Here is a 22,018-nt window from a genome sequence, read left to right as displayed (position 1 = left end):
TCATATACAGCTCCTCCCCCTTGGACAGGTGATCTGTCTATCAAAGTGCACGGACAAGGGGGAGGGGCTGTATATGATGGCGCGCAGCGGGGAACACACAGCAAATTTGAAATGCAAGCTGTTACGTGCCCTGCGCTCTAATCATGTGGCAACTCTCCTCTCTCCCCCTGCACAGGTAGGCTGCACGGGGGACAGTCTGCACTGGGGGGTACACAGTCTGCACTGGGGGGGCACACAGGCTGCACTGGGGGGGCACGCAGGCTGCACTGGGGGGGACGCAGGCTGCACTGGGGGGCACACAGACTGCACTGTGGGGGACGCAGGCTGCACTGGGGGGATGCAGGCTGCACTGGGGGGATGCAGGCTGCACTGGGGGGACGTCGACACAGGCTGCACTGGGGGGACGTCGACACAGGCTGCACTGGGGGGACGTCGACACAGGCTGCACTGGGGGGACGTCGACACAGGCTGCACTGTGGGGACAACACAGGCTGCACTGGGGGGGACACATGCTGCACTGGGGGGGACACATGCTGCACTTGGGGGGGACACAGGCTGCATTGGGGGGGTGACACAGGCTGCACTGGGACGCTGACACAGGCTGCACTGGGGGGACAACAAAGGCTGCAGGGGTGGCACAGGCTGCACTGGGGGGACCGCAGGCTGCTTTAAGGGGGACCGCAGGCTGCACTGGGGGGACGCAGGCTGCACTGGCGGACACAGGCATTGGTGGACAGGGATAAAGTTGTTTTTAATATTTATTTTTTATAACTTAATTCTGCATAAAACATTTAAGTGTAATTTCATAAGATAATGTATGAGGGTGTGATAAGGGGCAGGGTAGGGGTTGGACGACGCAACTGGTGGCGAGTAACCTTTGAGGCCTGGCTAGTAGCTCAGGACTTGAAATTTTGAGCCCTGTAATATGTGATAGAAATAAAGTTAAGTGGAAAGAAAAAAGTGTAAAGTAATGTTACACTCAAACACTTCATTATATACCTTTTCTGCTTTGCTATGGAAGAGGGCGCAGAGGAGACACTCGACAATGGAAGCCCCATTGTAACATCACTTCCCATTCATTTCACAGCCATTGTCGGCTGTCTCCTCTGCAGAGCTTCCACCACTGAAGACTGGACCGGATCAGCTTCAAAAAAGGTATGTACACTGATTTCTTCTTTACAGGGCTAGATAGCTCAGTGTTAGATCGTGGTTGTCTGTAGATGTAGCGATTTTAAGTATTAGGCTGGACTTCTACTTTAATGCATTGCCTGTAGGGATGAGCCGAACACCCCCCTGTTCGGTTCGCACCAGAACATGCGAACAGGAAAAAAGTTCGTTCGAACATGCGAACACCGTTAAAGTCTATGGGACACGAACATGAATAATCAAAAGTGCTAATTTTAAAGGCTTATATGAAAGTTATTGTCATAAAAAGTGTTTGGGGACCCGGGTCCTGCCCCAGGGGACATGGATCAATGCAAAAAAAGTTTTAAAAACGGCCGTTTTTTCAGGAGCAGTGATTTTAATAATGCTTAAAGTCAAACAATAAAAGTGTAATATCCCTTTAAATTTCGTACCTGGGGGGTGTCTATAGTGTGCCTGTAAAGGGGCGCATGTTTCCTGTGTTTAGAACAGTCTGACAGCAAAATGACATTTTGAAGGAAAAAACTCATTTAAAACTACCCGCGGCTATTGCATTGCCGACAATACACATAGAAGTTCATTGATAAAAACGGCATGGGAATTCCCCAAAGGGGAACCCCGAACCAAAATTTAAAAAAAAAAATGACGTGGGAGTCCCCCTAAATTCCATACCAGGCCCTTCAGGTCTGGTATGGATATTAAGGGGAACCCCGGCCAAAATTAAAAAAAAAAAAATGACGTGGGGTTCCCCCTAAATTCCATACCAGACCCTTCAGGTCTGGTATGGATTTTAAGGGGAACCCCGCGCCAAAAAAAAAAAAAAAAAAACGGCGTGGGGTCCCCCAAAAATCTATACCAGACCCTTATCCGAGCACGCAACCTGGCAGGCCGCAGGAAAAGAGGGGGGGATGAGAGTGCGGCCCCCCCTCCCTCCTGAACTGTACCAGGCCACATGCCCTCAACATTGGGAGGGTGCTTTGGGGTAGCCCCCCAAAACACCTTGTCCCCATGTTGATGAGGACAAGGGCCTCATCCCCACAACCCTGGCCGGTGGTTGTGGGGGTCTGCGGGCGGGGGGCTTATCGGAATCTGGAAGCCCCCTTTAACAAGGTGACCCCCAGATCCCGGCCCCCCCCCCTGTGTGAAATGGTAAGGGCCTACCATTTCACGAAAAAAGTGTCAAAAATGTTAAAAATGACAAGAGACAGTTTTTGACAATTCCTTTATTTAAATGCTTCTTCTTTCTTCTATCTTCCTTCATCTTCTGGTTCTTCTGGTTCTTCCTCCGGCGTTCTCGTCCAGCATCTCCTCCGCGGCGTCTTCTATCTTCTTCTCCTCGGGCCTCTCCGCACCCATGGCATGGGGGGAGGCTCCCGCTCTTCTCTTCTTCTTTTCTTCTCTTCTTCTCGTCTTCTTTTCTTCTCCGGGCCGCTCCGCAATCCATGCTGGCATGGAGGGAGGCTCCCGCTGTGTGACGGCGCTCCTCGTCTGACAGTTCTTAAATAACGGGGGGGCGGGGCCACCCGGTGACCCCGCCCCCCTCTGACGCACGGTGACTTGACGGGACTTCCCTGTGGCATTCCCCGTGACCTCACAGGGAAGTCCCGTCAAGTCACCGTGTGTCAGAGGGGGGCGGGGTCACCGGGTGGCCCCGCCCCCCCCCGTTATTTAAGAACTGTCAGACGAGGAGCGCCGTCACACAGCGGGAGCCTCCCTCCATGCCAGCATGGATTGCGGAGCGGCCCAGAGAAGAAAAGAAGAAGAGAAGAAGAGAAGAAAAGAAGAAGAGAAGAGCGGGAGCCTCCCCCCCATGCCATGGGTGCGGAGCGGCCCGAGGAGAAGAAGATAGAAGACGCCGCGGAGGAGATGCTGGACGAGAACGCCGGAGGAAGAACCAGAAGAGCCAGAAGAACCAGAAGATGAAGGAAGATAGAAGAAAGAAAAAGCATTTAAATAAAGGAATTGTCAAAAACTGTCTCTTGTCATTTTTAACATTTCTGACACTTTTTTCGTGAAATGGTAGGGGTACTTATGTACCCCCTTACCATTTCACACAGGGGGGGGGCCGGGATCTGGGGGTCACCTTGTTAAAGGGGGCTTCCAGATTCCGATAAGCCCCCCGCCCGCAGACCCCCACAACCACCGGCCAGGGTTGTGGGGATGAGGCCCTTGTCCTCATCAACATGGGGACAAGGTGTTTTGGGGGGCTACCCCAAAGCACCCTCCCAATGTTGAGGGCATGTGGCCTGGTACGGTTCAGGAGGGAGGGGGGGCCGCACTCTCGTCCCCCCCTCTTTTCCTGCGGCCTGCCAGGTTGCGTGCTCGGATAAGGGTCTGGTATGGATTTTTGGGGGGACCCCACGCCGTTTTTTTTTTTTTTTTTTTTGGCACGGGGTTCCCCTTAAAATCCATACCAGACCTGAAGGGTCTGGTATGGAATTTAGGGGGAACCCCACGTCATTTTTTTTTTTTTAATTTTGGCCGGGGTTCCCCTTAATATCCATACCAGACCTGAAGGGCCTGGTATGGAATTTAGGGGGACTCCCACGTCATTTTTTTTTTTAAATTTTGGTTCGGGGTTCCCCTTTGGGGAATTCCCATGCCGTTTTTATCAATGAACTTCTATGTGTATTGTCGGCAATGCAATAGCCGCGGGTAGTTTTAAATGAGTTTTTTCCTTCAAAATGTCATTTTGCTGTCAGACTGTTCTAAACACAGGAAACATCCGCCCCTTTACAGGCACACTATAGACACCCCCCAGGTACGAAATTTAAAGGGATATTACATTTTTATTGATTGACTTTAAGCATTATTAAAATCACTGCTCCTGAAAAAACGGCCGTTTTTAAAACTTTTTTTTGCATTGATCCATGTCCCCTGGGGCAGGACCCAGGTCCCCAAACACTTTTTATGACAATAACTTGCATATTAGCCTTTAAAATTAGCACTTTTGATTTCTCCCATAGACTTTTAAAGGGTGTTCCGCGGCATTCGAATTTGCTGCGAACACCCCAAATTGTTCGCTGTTCGGTGAACTTGCGAACAGCCAATGTTCGAGTCGAACATGAGTTCGACTCGAACTCGAAGCTCATCCCTAATTGCCTGTATGGAAAACTTTTGGGCAGCAAAGTTTATTTCCCCACCATACACAACTTTAGGCTATCTATTTACTCAGAACAACCTCATCTTTAATATTTTACTTATAAACTGAGCATTATATTGTGCTTGTGTGCCCTAAAATTATCTTTAGTATATTTTTTACTGAAAATTTGTACTTTGTAAATGGTTGAGTGAATATTGTAAGACATAAAAAATTGTGAATGGAAAGGGAAGACCACCGCGCTATATACATAGAAAATTAATACATCCAAAAAAACATATTGAAAAATGAATGAAAAAAAACAAAGTGACAAAATCAGTGGATTGAAATAATTACAAAAGCAGCCGCTAAAGGTGAGATACACACACTATAAACAATAAATAATCAATAGGGAGCAGCGCTGTGAGACTTAATCGCTTATATGATAGAGCCCAAATAAAATTGAGTGAATAATAAACCCAAGGTTTAAATTAATTGATGAAAAAAGTTCATAAATAAACCATTAGGATTATACAGTCCTAATCCGGAATCAATTCAGATAAGTAGGTGATGTGGGGAGACGTAGATAAAGCCCCAGTCGACAAGTGGAAATGCAAATAAATTGGATAAGTCCTTCACCGCACCACTGTGATAATAATAGGAATGCGCGCTTACCAACCGGCAAGCTTGGGGGAGCTTGCGACCTTAACCCGGTCGGGGCCTTTCATGGAATGGAGACACCAACACACCACTTCCGCTTTGAGATAAGCACGCTATCCACCAAATATCAGACAATCACTCTACTGTAGAGATAATACCTCCTAGCTAGGGGTTGTTCTCACAGGAGGTACACCAAGGAAAGAAAGAGAGCAACATAGCGTAATAATGTTTGAGCATTTATTAAAAAGAAATTAAAATCGCACTTACACTTAAGCAGATATATAAAGGCATAAAGAGCCGGCCGGCTAGAAGCGGGACGGGTGTTCGCTTCTAGCCGGCTGGCTCTTTATGCCTTTATATATCTACTTAAGTGTAAGTGCGATTTTAATTTCCCTGATCTCCTGTAAAGAGCCGATCAGCTCTTTAACCATGTGGTCACATGTAAACACGGAAGTGCCAGTGATCGACTCTCATCGCCTCACGCTGAAAGAGTGTGTGGCGAGCCGATCAGAGGTATCTCCTCGCAGGGCACACCCAGGCATGTAATCAGGGCACTGGTCATCTGTGTCCTGATTACAGTAAAGCCCATCAATGACAACAATCCGTGCCCATTAGTGATGTCAATCAGTGCCGCTTATCTGTGCCATCTATCAGTGCCCACCAGTGCTGCCCCATCAGCGCACATCTGTTAAGGATAAAAATTACTAATTTACAAAATGTACTGACAGAAACTAAACTTTTTTTTTTTTTTTAATGTTTGGTCTTTTTTTTTTTCTTTTTTTTGTAAAAAATAAAAAACCCAGTTGTGATTAAATACCACCAAAAGAAAGCTCTATTTGTGTAAAGAAAATGATAAAAAAAATCATTTGTGTACAGTGTTGCATGTCCCTAATTGTCATTCAAAATGTGAAAGCGCTGAAAGCTGAAAATTGGCCTGGGCAGGAAGGGGGTAAAAGTGCCCAGTAGGCAAGTGATTAAGTGAACCTGTTTCTTTGTCCTGTATGGGAAATGTATATGTATTTACTAAAGCGGAACGCTAGACACAGATCAATGCAGCTCTGTATTCATAATTACAACCTAAAATTTGTTTTTTTAAATTCAAACAGTGCAAGTACCTTAATTTGACTTGGTATCAGCCTCTTGAAGAAGAGCTCAGACTGGGAGAGGTAGAAGCAGCACAAGAAGACAGTCAGCTGTGCTACAATGCTTATGTGTTAACAAATATCATGCTAGTAGGAGGAGAGAGCAGAGTGATAGAGATGAAGCTCATCAGTTTGCTGCCTCTCTTTTCACTTTCCAGTCTTGGGCTGGGGATGGGAATCAGCCCTCTAAGACCCCTTTCACACTGGGGTGCTTTGCAGGCGCTACAGAGCTAAAAATAGCGCCTGTAAAGCGCCCTGAAAGAGCCACTGCTTTATCTCCAATGTGAAACCCCCTGCGGACTTTCACACTGGAGCGGTGCGCTGGCAGGATGGGAAAAAAGTCCTGCTAGCAGCATCTTTGGAGTGGTGAAGGAGTGGTGTATACACCGCTCCTGCCCATTGAAATCAATGGGGCAGCGAGGCTATACCGCCGGCATAGCGTTGCTGTAGCAGCACTTTGCGGTGGTTTTATCCCTTTCGCAGCTGGGTTGTAACCCTTTTTCGTCCGCTAGCGGGGGGGTGTAAAAGAACACCTCTAACGGCCGACTACGCTGCTAAAACAACGGTAAAGCGGCACTAAAAATAGCGCCGTTTTACCGCCGACGCTGCCCCAGTGTGAAAGGGGCCTAAATGTTATATAACTAAAGCAGAGAAATATCAGGTACCTTATCTCCCAGGCAGGGGGTCGTGTAAATCTCAGGGATGCTGGAGAGAGGCAAATTCTTTAGCAGGTAAAATATTTCCCTTATATGGATAATGTATCACCTGTGTGTATAGTTTTACTGGAGTCCATCTTCCAGAATAAGATCTTTGGGGTAACATTGATCTACCAAATTGCAAAATCATATATTATCATATTAGCTGTGATCTGTAGTGTCACTCTGACACACCGCATCTCCAATCTAGGTAAAGACCCTATGACGTAGGCTCTTTACCATGTGATCAGCTGTGTCCAATCACAACTGATCATAGTGTAAACAACTGCTCTCCTGACAGGGGGGTCTGTACTGATTATCAGTGCATCCCCCCCGAGGATGCCCACCCATGACCACCATTTTTCTTCAAAAATGTTGGTTTTTTTTTTTTTTTTTTTATTTGTAGTGAAAAAAAGAAAAAACCCTAGTGGTGATCAAATACCACCAAAAGAAAACTGTATTTGTGGGGAAAATGGTGCAATTGCCATTCAATGTGATAGCCCTGGAAGCTGAAATTTGGACTGGGCAGGAAGGGGGGAAAGATCCTGACAAATGATTGAACAGTTGTCTCTGTATGTGTATGATCCTCTTATAATGTGCATCCAGAAAGTATTCACAGCGCCTCACTTTTTCCACATTTTGTTATGTTACAGCCTTATTCCAAAATGGATTCAATTCATTATTTTCCCTAAAATTCTACAAACAATACGCCATAATGACAACGTAAAAGAAGTTTGAAATCTTTGCAAATTTATTAAATAAAAAACAAAACAAATCACATGTACATAAGTATTCACAGCCTTTGCTCAATCCTCAAGCACCTTTTGGCACCAATTACAGCCTCAAGTCTTTTTGAGTATGATGCTACAAGCTTGGCACACCTATTTTTGGGCAGTTTGTCCCATTTTTCTTTACAGGACCTCTCAAGCTCCAGTTGGATGGGAAGCGTTGGTGCACAGCCATTTTCATACCTCTCCAGAGATGTTCAATCGGGTTCTAGTCTGGGCTCTGGCTGGGCCACTCAAGGACAGTCACAGAGTTGTCCTGTAGCCACTCCTTTGATATCTTGGTTGTGTGCTTGGGGTCGTTGTCCTGTTTGAAAATGAACCTTTGCACCAGTCTGAGGTCCAGAGTGCTCTGTATTCATCAAGGATATCTCATATATTGCTGCATTCATCTTTTCCTCGATCCGGACTAGCCTCCCAATTCCTGCCGCTGAAAAACATCTCCACAGCATGATGCTGCCACCACCATGCTTCACTGTAGAGATGTATTGGCCGGGTGATGAGCGGTGCCTGGTTACCTCCAGACATGGCACTTGCCATTCAGGCAAAAGAGTTCGATCTTTGTCTCCTCATACCATAGAATCTTGTTTCTCAGGGTCTGAGAGTCCTTCAGGTGCCTTTTGGCAAACTCAAGGCAGGCTGTCATGTGCCTTTTTACTGAGGAGTGGCTTCTGTCTGGCCACTCTACCATACAGGCCTGACTGGTGGAGTGCTGCAGAGAAGGTTGTTCTTCTGGAAGGTTCTCCTCCCTCCACAGAGAAACAATGGAGCGCTGTCAGAATGGCCATCGGTTCTTTGTCACCTCCCTGACTAAGACCCTTCTTCCCCGATCACTCAGTTTGACCGGGCGGCTCGCTCTAGGAAGAGTCCTGGAGGTTCCAAACTTCATTCACGGATGATGGAGGCCACTGTGCTCATTGGGACCTTGAATGCTGCAGACATTTTTGTATATCGTTCCCCAGATCTTGGCCTCGATACAAACTGTCTCAGTGGTCTACTGACATGCACTTTTAGCTATGGGACCTTTACATAGACAGGTGTGTGCCTTTCCAAGTCATGTCCAATTTACCACAGATGGACTCCAATCAAGTTGTAGAAACATCTCAAGGATGATCAGTGGAAACGCGATGGGGAAACACCTGAGCTCAACTTTGAGTGTCATGGCAAAAGCTGTGAATACATAGGCTACTTTCACACTGGGGCAGGGGCGTTAACGGTAGAGCACCGCTAATTTTAGAGGTGCATTACCGCTGTAATAGCGCCACTTTTCAGATGCTAGTGGGGTGCTTTTAACCCCCGCTTGTGGCCGAATAAAGGGTTGTTAGTGCCCCAAAAAGCGCTGTTGCCTAATTGCCTGCAAAGCGCTTCGACATTGATTCCAATGGCAGGGACAGTGTATTCACCACTCTCACACCGCCCGAAGGATGCTGCTTGAAGGCCTTTTTCTAACGTCCTGCAAGCACACCGATCCAGTGTGAAAGCACTCGGCTTTCACACTGGGGCTGCAGGGGAGGCTTTTCAGGCGCTTTACAGGTGCTATTTTTAGCCCTTTAGTGCCTCAAATTTAATCAATTTTGGAATAGGGCTGTAACATATCAAAATGTGGAAAAAGTGAAGCATTGCGAATACTTTCTGGATGCATTGTACCTGTATACCATCAGTGTTTTTTATATATTTCTCTTTGTTTTATCTCCCTCTCAGTGCCCCCAGAGGTGAAGGTGTGGGGTCATCGTCAGTCGGATGATGTGACAAGACTTCAGTGCCTGGTGTACGGGTTTCACCCCCGACCTGTGGATGTGAAGTGGATGAGGAATGGGAAAGACCATCTTCCTTCAGATGAAATGAGTCCAATTCTCCCCCATCCTGATGGCACCTATCAGATCAGAGTCAGTGTGGAAGTGCCAACCAAGGAAGCAGACACTTACTCCTGTCATGTGGACCACAGCAGTCTGAAGGAGGTTCTCACTAAGAAATACAGTGAGTAGAAGAAGAAAGTTCGATGATAAAATATCTAACCATGAATACACATGAGGTCTGCAGTCATGAATATAAAGATATATATATATATTATATATTTTGCAATAGGTCCTTTTCAAGAGAAATCATTAAAATATCCATGTAATGTGTATTTATTCCTTCCTCCTGATATATGTGCTCTGTACATTTGCACCAATAGAACTGTCATACATTGTATAGATGGAGACATTCTGAGAGAGATAAAGACACTTTGGGTTTGATTTACTAAAGACAAATAGACTGTGCACTCTGCAAAATTACTCCAGAGCTTTGTAAATGAGCAGAAGCTTTGCTGACTTCCATCATCCAATCACATGCAAGCAAAATTCTGTTTTTTATTTTCCTTGCATGTGATTGGGTATTCTTTGTAAAGTGAAGCTTCATCTCATTTACTTATATCCCGAGCAACTGCACTATCGGGGTGCACAGGCTATTTGCCTTAAGTAAATCAACCCCTCTGTGTTCATATTCACAACATGTCTTGAAAATAGAATTGCCAATCCAAAACTATTAAATCACAAATAGTACCTGCGCTAAAGCTCTAATTGCCAAGAAACAAGCAGCTGACACAATATTACAGGCTACAATATAAACACCATTATATGAAAAAGTCGTTGCTCCACTAATATTAAAAATAGACCGAGACTGGAAAAGGATGAACAAAGAGGTGCAAAACAATTAAAATTGATCAGGTAAGTCCATAAAGTCCTTAAATGGCTGGTAGATGGGTCTCATAAGGATGTCTGACCAAATAAATTTGACCTTGCAGTCAAAAAGCACAGTCAAACATCTCCTTCAGAAATGGAACATCTCTCAACTTCTCCCTTGGGTAAACATATTCAGTAGTTATTCCTACCCTGGTGACCATCAGAACTTCCCAATGGGTAGAAGTAAAAAAGAAAGGCAGAGGTATCTCATAGGGCAGTATGTTTGTTAAAGTCCATTTATTTCAAGTAAAATAATGCCCTCACATTTTAAAAAAATAGAAAACCACATTAGAAAGTTTCAAGATGGCCACTGCATTCGGTGTGCAATGACGTCACCCGCTGTGACTGCCCTACGCGTTTCTTCAGCAATGACGTTCTGTGGTTTTAAATAGGAGTGAATTATTGATTTTATTTGTTTTGCACTTCTCCTTACATTTTTCCAGACTCTGTCTATTTTTAATAATAGCGGAGCACTGTATTTTTCATATAATCCAGAACTATTATCTGAGTCACTTTTTTTCAATATTACATTACGTAAAGAACATAAGATAGTCACTGACCAATCCCTGTGATTAAGGCAAGGGGAAGCTACAGTCCTGTCTATAGGAGAAATGCAGACAGGACCTCCGGCCACCATGAGTAAATAAGTTCAAGTTTAACTTCAGTGTGAAAAAAATGTGAACAGGCAGAATTTTAAATACAGAAAATACATACTGGGGCTGATTTACTAAAGCCAAATAGACTAAGCACTTTGCAAGGGAGTTTACTCCAGACCTTAGTAAATGAGGAGAAGCTCTGCTGACTTATGTTATCTAATCATGTGCAAGCAAAAATGCTGTTCCTTTTATTTTCCTTGCCTGTTATTGGGTATTCTTTGCATAGTGAAGCTTCATCTCATTTAAGCTCTTAAGTAAATGTCTTTGCAGAATTCAATTGCACTTGCAAAGTGAACAAGCTATTTGCCTTTAGTAAGTCAACCCCACTATGGGGTTGATTTAGTAAAGGCAAATCCACTTTGCACTGCAAGTGCGCTTGGAAGTGCAGTCACTGTAGTAAATAACCCCCTATGTCTCTTCAGCAATAAAGTTGCTGTCCTGTCTGTCTGCACTGTACACTGAGCTAGTCACACACAGCTCAGGGTATCATTTCAGCAGTGCAGAGATGACTGAACACCCGAGCATGCATGGGAATGACGATATCTCGGCCCGGCCAATAAAAACAGCTGTGGGGATTGATACCTAAAATCAGTTGATACTTATTTTACATGAACAATGTGGCTAATTAATAAGACTGTGAGCGGTGTCCTCTAAAGAGTGATCTGCAGTAGATCAGTCTATAAAGGGCATTTGACAGGGGGTGAGGAAGCATTATGCTGCCTCCTTACTGCTTGTTTTAACCCCTTCCCGCCGAGCGTACGCAGATGTGCAGCCTCGGCTTTTGGGGGTTATACCGGGATGATGCCCACAGCTGCTGTTTTTTTTAGAGCTGGCCATCGGCTTTCCAGGGATAACAACCAATGTGGCTAAGAGCCGCTCTGCTGTTATCCTGGAGGATGTCCCCCCTCACGCCGCTCTAACCGGGCCTCCTGTCGCACCGGGAGGCTCGATCAAACATCCGCCACTTCCGGCGGCTAGTGACAGACTGGAACGAAGCCGGAAACGGTTTCATTCCAGTCTCCCGATTGTAAAAACGGAAGCGACTTCACAACGTTACTTCCTGTTTACTCGGCTGCCAATGGCGCCGGTTTTAAAAAAATATACAGTATTCAGAATCGCCGAAAATGGCGATCTGAATACTTTGAAGTGCAAAGGAGGGATCGGGGGTCTTCTAGACCCCCGATCCTTCCATAAAGAGTACCTGTCACCACCTATTACTGTCACAAGGGATGTTTACATTCCTTGTGACAGCAATAAAAGTGATCAAAAATGTTTTTTTGTTTAAACACAATTTATTAATATAAAAATAAATAAGAAACAAGAAAACATTTTTTTAAAGCGCCCCCGTCCCCGCGAGCTCGCGCAGCAAAGAAAACGCATACGGAAGTCACACCCGATAAGTAAACGATGTTCAAACCACACATGTGAGGTATCGCCGCGATTGTCAGAGCAAGAGCAATAATTCTAGCACCAGAGTTCCTCTGTATCTCTAACCTGGTAACCTTAAACAAATTTAAAGTATTGCCTATGGAGATTTTTAGGTACCGTAGTTTGTCACCATTCCACGAGTGCGTGCAATTATAAAGCATGACATGTTTGGTATCTATTTACTCGGCATAACATCATCTTTCACATTATACAAAGAAATTGGGCTAACTTTACTGTTTCGTTTTTTTTAAATTCATGAAAATATTGCAACAATCACCATTTTATTCTCTAGATTCTCTGCTAAAAAAATATATATAATGTTTGGGGGTTCTAAGTAATTTTCTAGCAAAAAATACGGATTTTAACACCAAATGTCAGAAATGGGCTTAGTCATGAAAGGGTTAATGTCTAAAGACCCGCATGTGAACCCAACGGGGGATCATTTTTGCTGCACTACGATGCAAAGCATAATGGCTGCGGAATGTACACCCCACTTGCTGTCATGGCCGCTTTAGTAGATGCAGTTGGAGGGCGATAACGCTGCTCAACCGCACCCCTGGCTGCAAGTGTAAACAAGGTCTTACTGTCAGATGATGTACAGTATATCTACTCAAACAGCCTTTGCAAAGAAATTGTCAGCTGATTTCAATTGGCATGGTAAAGACAAGCCTGGCATAAAATTCCAGGAGTTTTCCCGCACCCTGGAAGCCTCATGTGTTGTGTACAGCCTGCTATTCTAGAGCCTTAGGGTCGGTTCACACTGGGGCAACACGACTTCAGCGCGACTTTGCACGGCGACTTCAATGCGGCTTCGACGCGACTTCAGCAAATTACAAGGCTACTTGAAGTCGCCTCCATGACAGGCGACTTCACCTGTGGCCAATCAGCTCTCTGGGAGGGAGGGGGGGAGGGAGGGGTTTTCCCTGCAAAGTCGCTTGACTTTACAGAGAGATCCGACTTGGAGGCGACTTCAATTGATTTCTATGGTACAGGTCGCCTACCAAGTCGGATCAAAGTAGTACAGGGAGTACGCTCTGAAGTCGGAGCGACTTCAGTAGCGTCTATTAAGACGCTAGCGTTCACTCCCATCGAAACTATTTCTGGGGCGACTTGAGGGCGTACAAGTCGGATCCCAAGTCGCCCCAGTGTGAACCGAGCCTTATGCTTGTCAAGACTGGTGCTTCTGTGTAGCAGCATTTACCCACAGATGCGTGCTTGCGGTTCGGTGTAGGGTAATTATGTCATACGTGTATGAAGGAGTACACAGTGAAGCACAGAAGCATCAACATTTTTAAGAGTATGACGTGGGAAAACACCCAGAATTTTACACTGTTCATATACTGTATACGGTTTCTTCCCATCTGTGTACATGAGGCCTGACTATTACATGTCTTCTATTATAAAGCATCTTCACCTGAACTTCTCACTCAGTATTCCCACCATCTCATGGATCTCTCTCTTTCAGAACCTGACAATGGCACCCAATTTACAATGATTATTGCCATTGTCTGTGCTGTTGCCATCATCGCAGTCATCCTTGGTGTTGGAATCTTTTGCTACAAGAGTAAGTGACAGATTTAAATTTTTTTTCTCAGATGTTCCTTTCTTTCACAATATAAATGAATGAAGCTCAGATGAATTTGTTTGCTTAAAGTGACAATTATGGAAGCTGCCATTGCTGCTGCCCGCCCCCCAGAGCTGGGTCCAGTACTTGGCCCGCCACTCAATCCCACAGTACCTCTTCTCTGCCAAATGATGTCCTCAGTGTGATGGATGAAATGGCAACAGAGGCTTTTGTAGGGAACTAGGGGAAAGCCTCCTACCCACTGACTATGGGCCCTGGCATTTGAGGGAACACTACTTTTTGGGAGGTGTGTGCCTGGGGGACCCTTGGAGTGGTCTTGCTTCAGATTCAAGTCCATGTCTCTCCAAAACACACAGACTCTGGGAACTGGAGGACCCATATATATATTTGGGGTCTCTATGCCCAAACCAGCAACTGCTTCAGACTGAGATTTAGAGCAGATGTTAAAATAATCAGCTTAAGCAACCTGAAGAGTCTCCTACTCTAGTCTGTTTGTTAAGGTGTTATTATGTTTATTAAATGTCTCTCCCATTGGGTGCCTCCTAGGTGTGCATTCCCATTGTTAATTGAGTCTCCTATTGTTTCTGTCTTTTGGCTAATTTGGCTGACTTTTGGAGGTTCCTATATGATGCCATTGCCTTGTGTCATCTCTACCTCGTTATCTAAACCATTGTGTGATGTTTTGGTTAAATGTTTGGTTTTATTGTTCATGTGGTGACTGACCTACTTTTGAAGTGTATAAAAACTTGTATTTCTGTTCAACAAACAATCATTCCTTTGGTTTTATCCCAACACCTTGTCTGTGTACGGTGATTGGGGTAAAGGTCTGGTATTAGCTCTCGGTCTGCTGGAACAGTGTGGAGGGAAGGAAGCATTGTTTGACAGAAGTACCCAAGTGAGGTGCCAAGCGGTTCCGTCCCACTAAGTATTCTGGGTAAAATCACACTTATCATTCAATGTGGCGGACTGAGGACATACTGTGAATGCAGGGTGTCATGGGACTGCTTTTGAGGGGGCATCATTATGGCACCCTGTACTAAGTACATTGGGGCAGGGAGAGGCACTGATGTCGTCATGTCAGCACTGCTATCTGTATCATCAAGAACCACCCACTACCAGAAAAACATTTGAAGAGGAAGAGGACCCTGCACATCATGTGACCAACCTTAAGACCCAAGCAAAGGAAAAAATAAAGTATAAAATAGAGGGGTTATCCAGGGAGGAGTCACAGACCTGGAACAAGCATGCTGTAAATGAATGCCAGATAAGTGTCAAATTCCATAACTATACCTGTTTTGGGTCACCAACTCAGACAGCATTGAAGACAAACATTAGCAAGACAGCCAGAGAATTAGCATTCTCAAAGGTAGATTGCAGCAATGGCGGCCTCCAGTATTCTCTCATGATATTGACTTTTTATTTTATTTTATTTAATCAGCACCCATAGTGTGTCATTTACAGAAAGTAGGGTTCAGTTCTTCAGTGAAAAAACAAACATTTGTAGAAACTTTCTTTATTGCCATTTATATAGTTATATCCCATGTATGTGAGCTCATGGCTGTTTCTCCTCTCAAAATTCTGGAAGTTTAGATATTGGCTATGACAGATTGTGATGAGCTTTTATTTAATGTTTTCTTGTTTCTAACACAATAATTTATATATTTCAGAGAGGGGAAAAGGCTACAAGACCACCAGTAGTAAGTATCCCCTCATGTCCTGTTCTCTGTGTTATTATAGTGTGCGGTGTGTAGAATATGTGAGAAGATGAGACGTTCTGCAGATAATACTATTCTATGATACAAGTAACGTTATTATCATTACCTACATTATATGATACAAATAGAAATAACTGGTTCTCCATTATTGTCTCTCTGTACAGACCTTTCTCTGTAATATAAAGCACAGTGTGTCAGAAGGATGTTATCTCTCTCTGTACTCTATATAATATTATATGATCATCATCATTTATCATGATCTTCCTACAGACTAAATGTCTTTACTTTCTTTTACAGCTTCAGATGCCAGTTCTGACTCCTCCAGCAACCCAAAAGCCTAAATGTACACAATGGGGTATTATGTGAGGACATCACAGGAAGAGAAGGAGATGCATTTTTTTCCTTTCAGATTCAGCCTATTACACTTGCTTCTGTCTGCTTTCTTTAATACATCTAATGCCATGTCATTTAAAGAGAACCTGTCATGTATTTTAATCCACTGGTGTATAAAAGGGATAAAATTGAATGTAAAATCAGGGCGGTACACCGAATGTATGAAGATTGATAGAAGTATTTTCCCCATATTGATCAAATCATCATGGCTGACAATGTGACGCCTATAAAGGACTGTAGTATAATAATATATAAAATAAATATTCATATGCAGAGTTAACTGATTGGATCAGTGCTGTGTATATATTAATACTGAGGATTTCTGAATAGTACCATCATCTTATTCAGTACTCCACTGCATCCAACTTCCCAGTCTCTGCAGTAATATCTGAGTAATGACGAGGAGCGATATACATTGGACCCCTGTACATGTATGTACTAGAAAGTAAACTCGTGAGGATAGAATCATGGGAGATACCATTGCTGACCTTTTAAGGGTATAGACCAGTGATGGCTAACCTTGGCACCCAAGATGTTTTGGAACTACATTTCCCATGATGCTCAACTACACTGCAAAGTACATGAGCATCATGGGAAATGTAGTTCCAAAACATCTGGGTGCCAAGGTTCGCCATCACTGGTATAGACTAATTTCTATGTTCTTGATCTTGGCTTGGGTACATCACGAATCAGTGACCTGGAGCAGGCATGATGTCAGAACTTCCATCTGTGTGCTTGTTTCAGGTCCAGGGAATTATGTATAGTAATTCAAGGACCAGGATGACAGCCTCAAAACCTGCACTCCTAAAAACCAATCAATCCACAGTGGCATCTCTCATAACTCCATTCTCACAGGTTCCATTTATTACCAGCCATGTTTATGGAGCCGCCTTTCCTTTGTTATTGGGGGACAGTTTCTATGGAGATTCTGTACATTAGTCAGAAGAACATTGATATCCTGATACACAGCTAATGAAGTAATAGACACAAAGGGGCTGATTTACTAAAAACAAAAAGACTGGTGCTCTTTGCAAAGTGCAGTTGAAGAGCAGTTGCTCTAGAGCTTAGTAAAGGAGCAAGAGCTCTGCTGACTTCCATCATCCAATCACATGCAAGCAAAAATGCAGGTTTTTTTTCACTTGCACATGATTGGGTACTTTTTAGCAAAGTGAGGCTTTACCTCATTTACTAAGCTCTGGAGCAACTGCACTTTGCAATGTACACAGTCTATTTGCCTTTAGTAAATCAACCCAAATGTGCCATATTCAGTGACAGGTTTTCTGTAGGAATAAGATTTATACAGCAATTATCATATTATACATAATTCTGCATTTATAGCATTGCAAAATTTTCATAAGGTTTTCATATTTGCAGTATGGTGAAGGGTCTTCATTTTGTATTATGTTTGTAATTGGTAGTTTATAGTTTGATTTGTTGTTGATTTGTAAAAAAAAGACATTACATCATGACTCTGTTTAACATCTCATTTCATCATGGACATCACTATCATATTCTGGAATTTACTGCTGGGCTTCTTCAGATGAATGATGACCCATTGGATAGATACATCTCTCCTGCTGCCCTTCTCATGTATATCAGAGTGTTTCTGGCCGGCTTCAGCTATCTTTACAATAAATGGTGCTGTCATCTACAAACAGCAAAGGTCAGACCAACATTGACATTTCCTTTTCATTAATTTGGAGGAGTCTGTCACTGTGCGGGCCAATATCCAGAATGCACTGAACTTCTCAGTGTGTATATGAGACCTCCAGACATCATAGAGAACCTCCAGACATCATAGAGATGAAAGAAGCGTGTTAGAAAATACTGAGCACTGAGCTGTGTTTGCCTTAGGGCTGTGTCATCGGGCTTCAGGTGGAGACACTTGTGAGATCATCCAGAATTCACTGACAGGTGCATTTGATCTGCAGTTGACCTTCTTCAGATTTTGCACTCCAGTTTTAGTAAATCAACCCCATAGTCTTGTATGAGAACAAAAGCCATTTACAGAGGTCCTACCACTATTCATCTCCTGTCTGAAAAAGCCTTTAGGTCTCATTCCCACGAGGCGGATCCACTCAGCTCTGTCCACCAGCTCAGCAGGAAATCTCTCTGTTGATCACCGCTGAGCCGGCGGATGACAGGTCCCTCTCTGCTCACTGAGCAAGGAGGGGCCTGTCAGAGCACCGCCGATTCCTATGGAGGGATCGGACGAAAATGGACAGCATGTCCGTTTTTATCAGATCTCATCCGATCCACCAGGATAGATACGAACGTAGGGCCATACGTCTGATTTTAGCAGATCAGATTGGATGTTAGCGGACATGGTAACCGCTGACATCCGTCGCTCCATAGACCTGCATGGAGCGTCCGTTCAGGTCCGCCTAAAAAACTGACAGGCGGACCTGAATGGTCCATTTGTGTGAAAGGGGCCTTACAGTCCAAAACCCACATGTTATGGACCCGCTGATGTTACGATTTCAAAACAGGCATATTATAAATGAGTGAACTCAGACTATTCTAGTGGAATATGAGAAGAGATTATTGATGACTTGAATCCGGATGGAAAATATAAGTATGTTTTGTTTTGTTTTTTTATTTTAATGTTGCTAAAAGGAAAGAAAAAGGTATTGATAAGTATGTATATTCCACATACAAGCCACAAATAAAAACTGATTGTGTAGTGCAACTCATGCATCACAGTGTTTTGTGGTGCCATTTGTTTTGAACACTCTGCAAAGTAGGGAAATGCACTGCAGCACATTACAATGCACATGGTGTGTGTTACAAATTTGTTCTTAAAAAAAAGTGTATATCCAATTTTTTAAGTCAAGCTGCACTACCTGTACTTTCAAAATAAATGGTCTGTCTTAGGGCAGTGGACCATAATGCACTGTAATATGTTGTGTTAACATAATCTGTAAATAGGCCCTAAATGTTTTTCTCAGAAATTCAGTTGGCTCTGTCTGGCCTCACAGCTGCAGAAGGCTTAGCATTAGGCCTGATTCACACCTATGCAGGTTGCCGTTTTCATTATGCAGGTGCATTTTGCATTTTTCAATACACATTTTTGATTCATTGAAGTCTATGGAACCAAAACCCAGAAAACAATTCCCGACCCTCTCCATAAATTGCACAGATGTGAACTACATCCATAGGAAACTATGTTAAGTGGACTGTAGCTTGTTTCTGCAAAACTGAAAACACACTAAAAAATGGCTTACCATTGTTGTGCAATATTTGATTCATCAGTGCTGGGTCAGGGTTGCCACCATCCCTCTAATATAGTATCAAAAAATCTCTTTAAGTTGGACTTTTAGGGCAACCAAAAAGTAACAAAACAATATTAAAAGTCCAATTACCATTGTGCATTACCATTGTGTTCTTGGTATTATACAATAAAAACAAAGAATGATATTCCTATAAACTTCACATCAGTTGGGGAACAGAAAACTTCATACCAAACCTCCTAAATCACATCCTGAGGTTGTTGGGTGATTCAGTCAACTGGAATCCAATCATTGGTAATGTTTCAGATTATGGTGGTCTAATTCCCCAGTTATATATTGAATAAATTATCTAGCACTTGAAAGAAAAATCATTTGTCCTAATCACCAGACAGAGACCTGAAATGATCAGATACAGATATGAGGCACGTGAGAGAACAAATGGCATGTTAGTAATCAGACTGTATTTATTCTATAGACATTATCAATAAATAGAATTTTGGGATGTAACTATTTTTTTTAAGATTTAAATTATCAATAAAATTGGCTTGCTCCTTTGAGGTGACTCTGTTTGCTATTTGCGATTGTATTGTTTTCTAAAATTTAAAAAAGTTCAAATATATCTGCAAACTATTTTGTAAATCTGAGTCTATGATGATTGTGTATATAAACCCTAACAATGAACTTCCTTTTCTTAATATCCCTTTCAGTATTGAAAGTGTTTTGTAATATATGTTGTATAATAATTTTAAAGTGGTTGTAAACCTCAGTCATGGAATTTGAGCAAAGCACATATATCTGTGTAGTGTTTACTTATCTCTCTCCAAAGCTCTGAATGTTGTTTTTCTCTGGTGCTTTGTTCCTCTTATCAGCATGAGTCACTTCTGAGAAGTTTTCCTGACACATGAGATAAATTAGTGTGTGGGGGGTCTCAGAACAGAGCTTGTCTATTCACAACACAGTTCTTCTGTATAAATGAGGGTGTGTTACTTTCCTCCAATCAGCTCTGACACAATGTAACTGTAGTCTCTCTGCCCCCTCCTCTGTGCTGCTTACAGATGAAGAAAGATTTATAACACGATCTGCACTTTTGAAATGGTGTAGAGTGAAGACTGCAGATAAACAAGTAAAATGTATGTAGCAGGATTTGTTTCATCTCTGTGTATCATCTGAGGCTGTTCACTTCACTGGGTATATGTGAGGGTTTACAACCATTTTAATTTGAGTGTAAAAAATACCTGTTGATTCTGTTAGAGAAATCCAATAAGCTGATAACTTCCTGTGCTCTCTGCCAGTGCTGCATCCTTATTAGTTACATTGTTCCCATCAATCTCTCAGGACTACAACCCCCATATTATGGAGACAAGGAAAGGGGGACGTTTAAAGTCCTAACATAGTTTCTGTCCTAGAGTGACAACGTTGCTTTTTCTTAGATACAAAGGTAAGCAGTGTCACATTAGGACATGTTACTGGCAGGATCACCAGGTGAAAAAGGCAAAAAGCCAGAAAAAAAGAAAACACTACATCTAAGGACTGATAAGCTGGATATGTAGCACCCTCCAAGCATAGGAAGCTAGGTACATTTTAGTTTCTGGCTCCTGTAATCAAGGGAGCAGTGATTGTTTGTTTTGGTATGTTCGTGGTTTTTACAGGCTGGGAGTTTGTTTGCTTCCCCTTGCCTCTGGAAAAAGCTTCCAGAGCTTAGGGAGGGAGAATTCAAATAACCAGCCTGAATATTTATCATGCTTCAGTCAATCCCTGGAGAGGAGTGTCCAGAAGGGGGCTGGACAGGGGATAAATAGTTTGACTGGAGAGCTGAGTTCTCTCTCCAAATGAGGGTTTTAACCCTTGATTAGGCAGCCCATGGACTGTGAAGCAGTTCTTAAGGCGTCAGTGGAAATAGGGCTGGAGTCCTGGATGAATCTTGCTAGAAGCTGGTTGCAGGAGTTGACCACAAGGGATCTGATCTGGAGAAGGACTGTGTCTTACTGGACTGTGTACGGAGAAAGGTGGAAGCTGACCTAGGGACTAGTGAGTAAAGACCCTACATTGATCCCTGTGATTGTGCAGTATTCTGGATATTGCCTTGACTACCAGTAGTTATGACAGGGCTCAACAAATCCCAGGTGCCAGGTCACAATGGTGACTAGAAAATGTGGGCTGGGCTGTTTTTGGCCCCAGGGACCAGCATGGGGGGGCATAGCCAGGCGCAACATTGCCAGGCAGCCAGCAGATGATACATGTATTTTTCTAATGCTGGGGGAGGAGCAGCGCTGTGAGGGCAGGTTTTAAGGAGAAATGGGGTGGGACTGTGAAGGGTGGGTTAAAGCAGATGTGGGGCTGTGAAGTAGTAGAAGTGGTGGGAGAGGAGCAGAGCTGACCGTGACGGAGCAGAGCCCCTGGCAGTAACTGTTCCCTGTGCTCTCCTCCCTCTCGCTGTGTGCAGGTCTAGATCGAGCTGTCCAGGAAGGCGCTCTGCAGCTGGAAACCAGTGGCTCTAAACAAGCTCAGCAATGGCCCCATGCCGGACACTACCTTGCAGGGGATTCCCCTGCTTTTGGCTCCAATTCCCCCCTTGGACAGGCTCCGAGTCGGTTCTGGGCAGCCAAAGAGCACGTTACCCCTGTAAGCCAGTGTTGTCACCTATCAGTGCCCATTAATGCTACCTCATCAGTGCCTCCTCAGTAGCCCATCAGTCCAGCCTCCTCAGTGGCCCATCAGGACCCATCAATGCTGTCTTATCAGTGCTGCTTATTAGTGTAGCTTCATCAGTGCAGCATCATCACT

At 43.8% G+C, this 22,018-nt stretch overlaps 1 protein-coding gene across 1 annotated transcript in view; it reads left to right on the top strand.

The window, feature by feature from the left end:
* Positions 1 to 19,789, top strand: part of LOC141107525 (class I histocompatibility antigen, F10 alpha chain-like) — a 142,760-nt gene extending 122,971 nt beyond the window's left edge. The window contains exons 4-7 of the mRNA XM_073598316.1: positions 9,206 to 9,481; positions 13,777 to 13,875; positions 15,564 to 15,593; positions 15,909 to 19,789. Of these exons, the coding sequence (XP_073454417.1) occupies positions 9,206 to 9,481; positions 13,777 to 13,875; positions 15,564 to 15,593; positions 15,909 to 15,952 (449 nt within the window). The 3' untranslated portion in view covers positions 15,953 to 19,789. The remainder of the gene's footprint in view (positions 1 to 9,205; positions 9,482 to 13,776; positions 13,876 to 15,563; positions 15,594 to 15,908) is intronic.
* The last annotated feature ends 2,229 nt before the right edge of the window (positions 19,790 to 22,018 follow it).

Source organism: Aquarana catesbeiana, linkage group LG09, assembly GCF_042186555.1.
Source record: "Aquarana catesbeiana isolate 2022-GZ linkage group LG09, ASM4218655v1, whole genome shotgun sequence".
In the NCBI taxonomy this organism is placed as follows: Eukaryota; Metazoa; Chordata; class Amphibia; order Anura; family Ranidae; genus Aquarana; species Aquarana catesbeiana.
The sequence above is the reverse complement of the archived record's forward strand: the minus strand, read 5'-3'. Positions and strand labels throughout refer to the sequence as shown.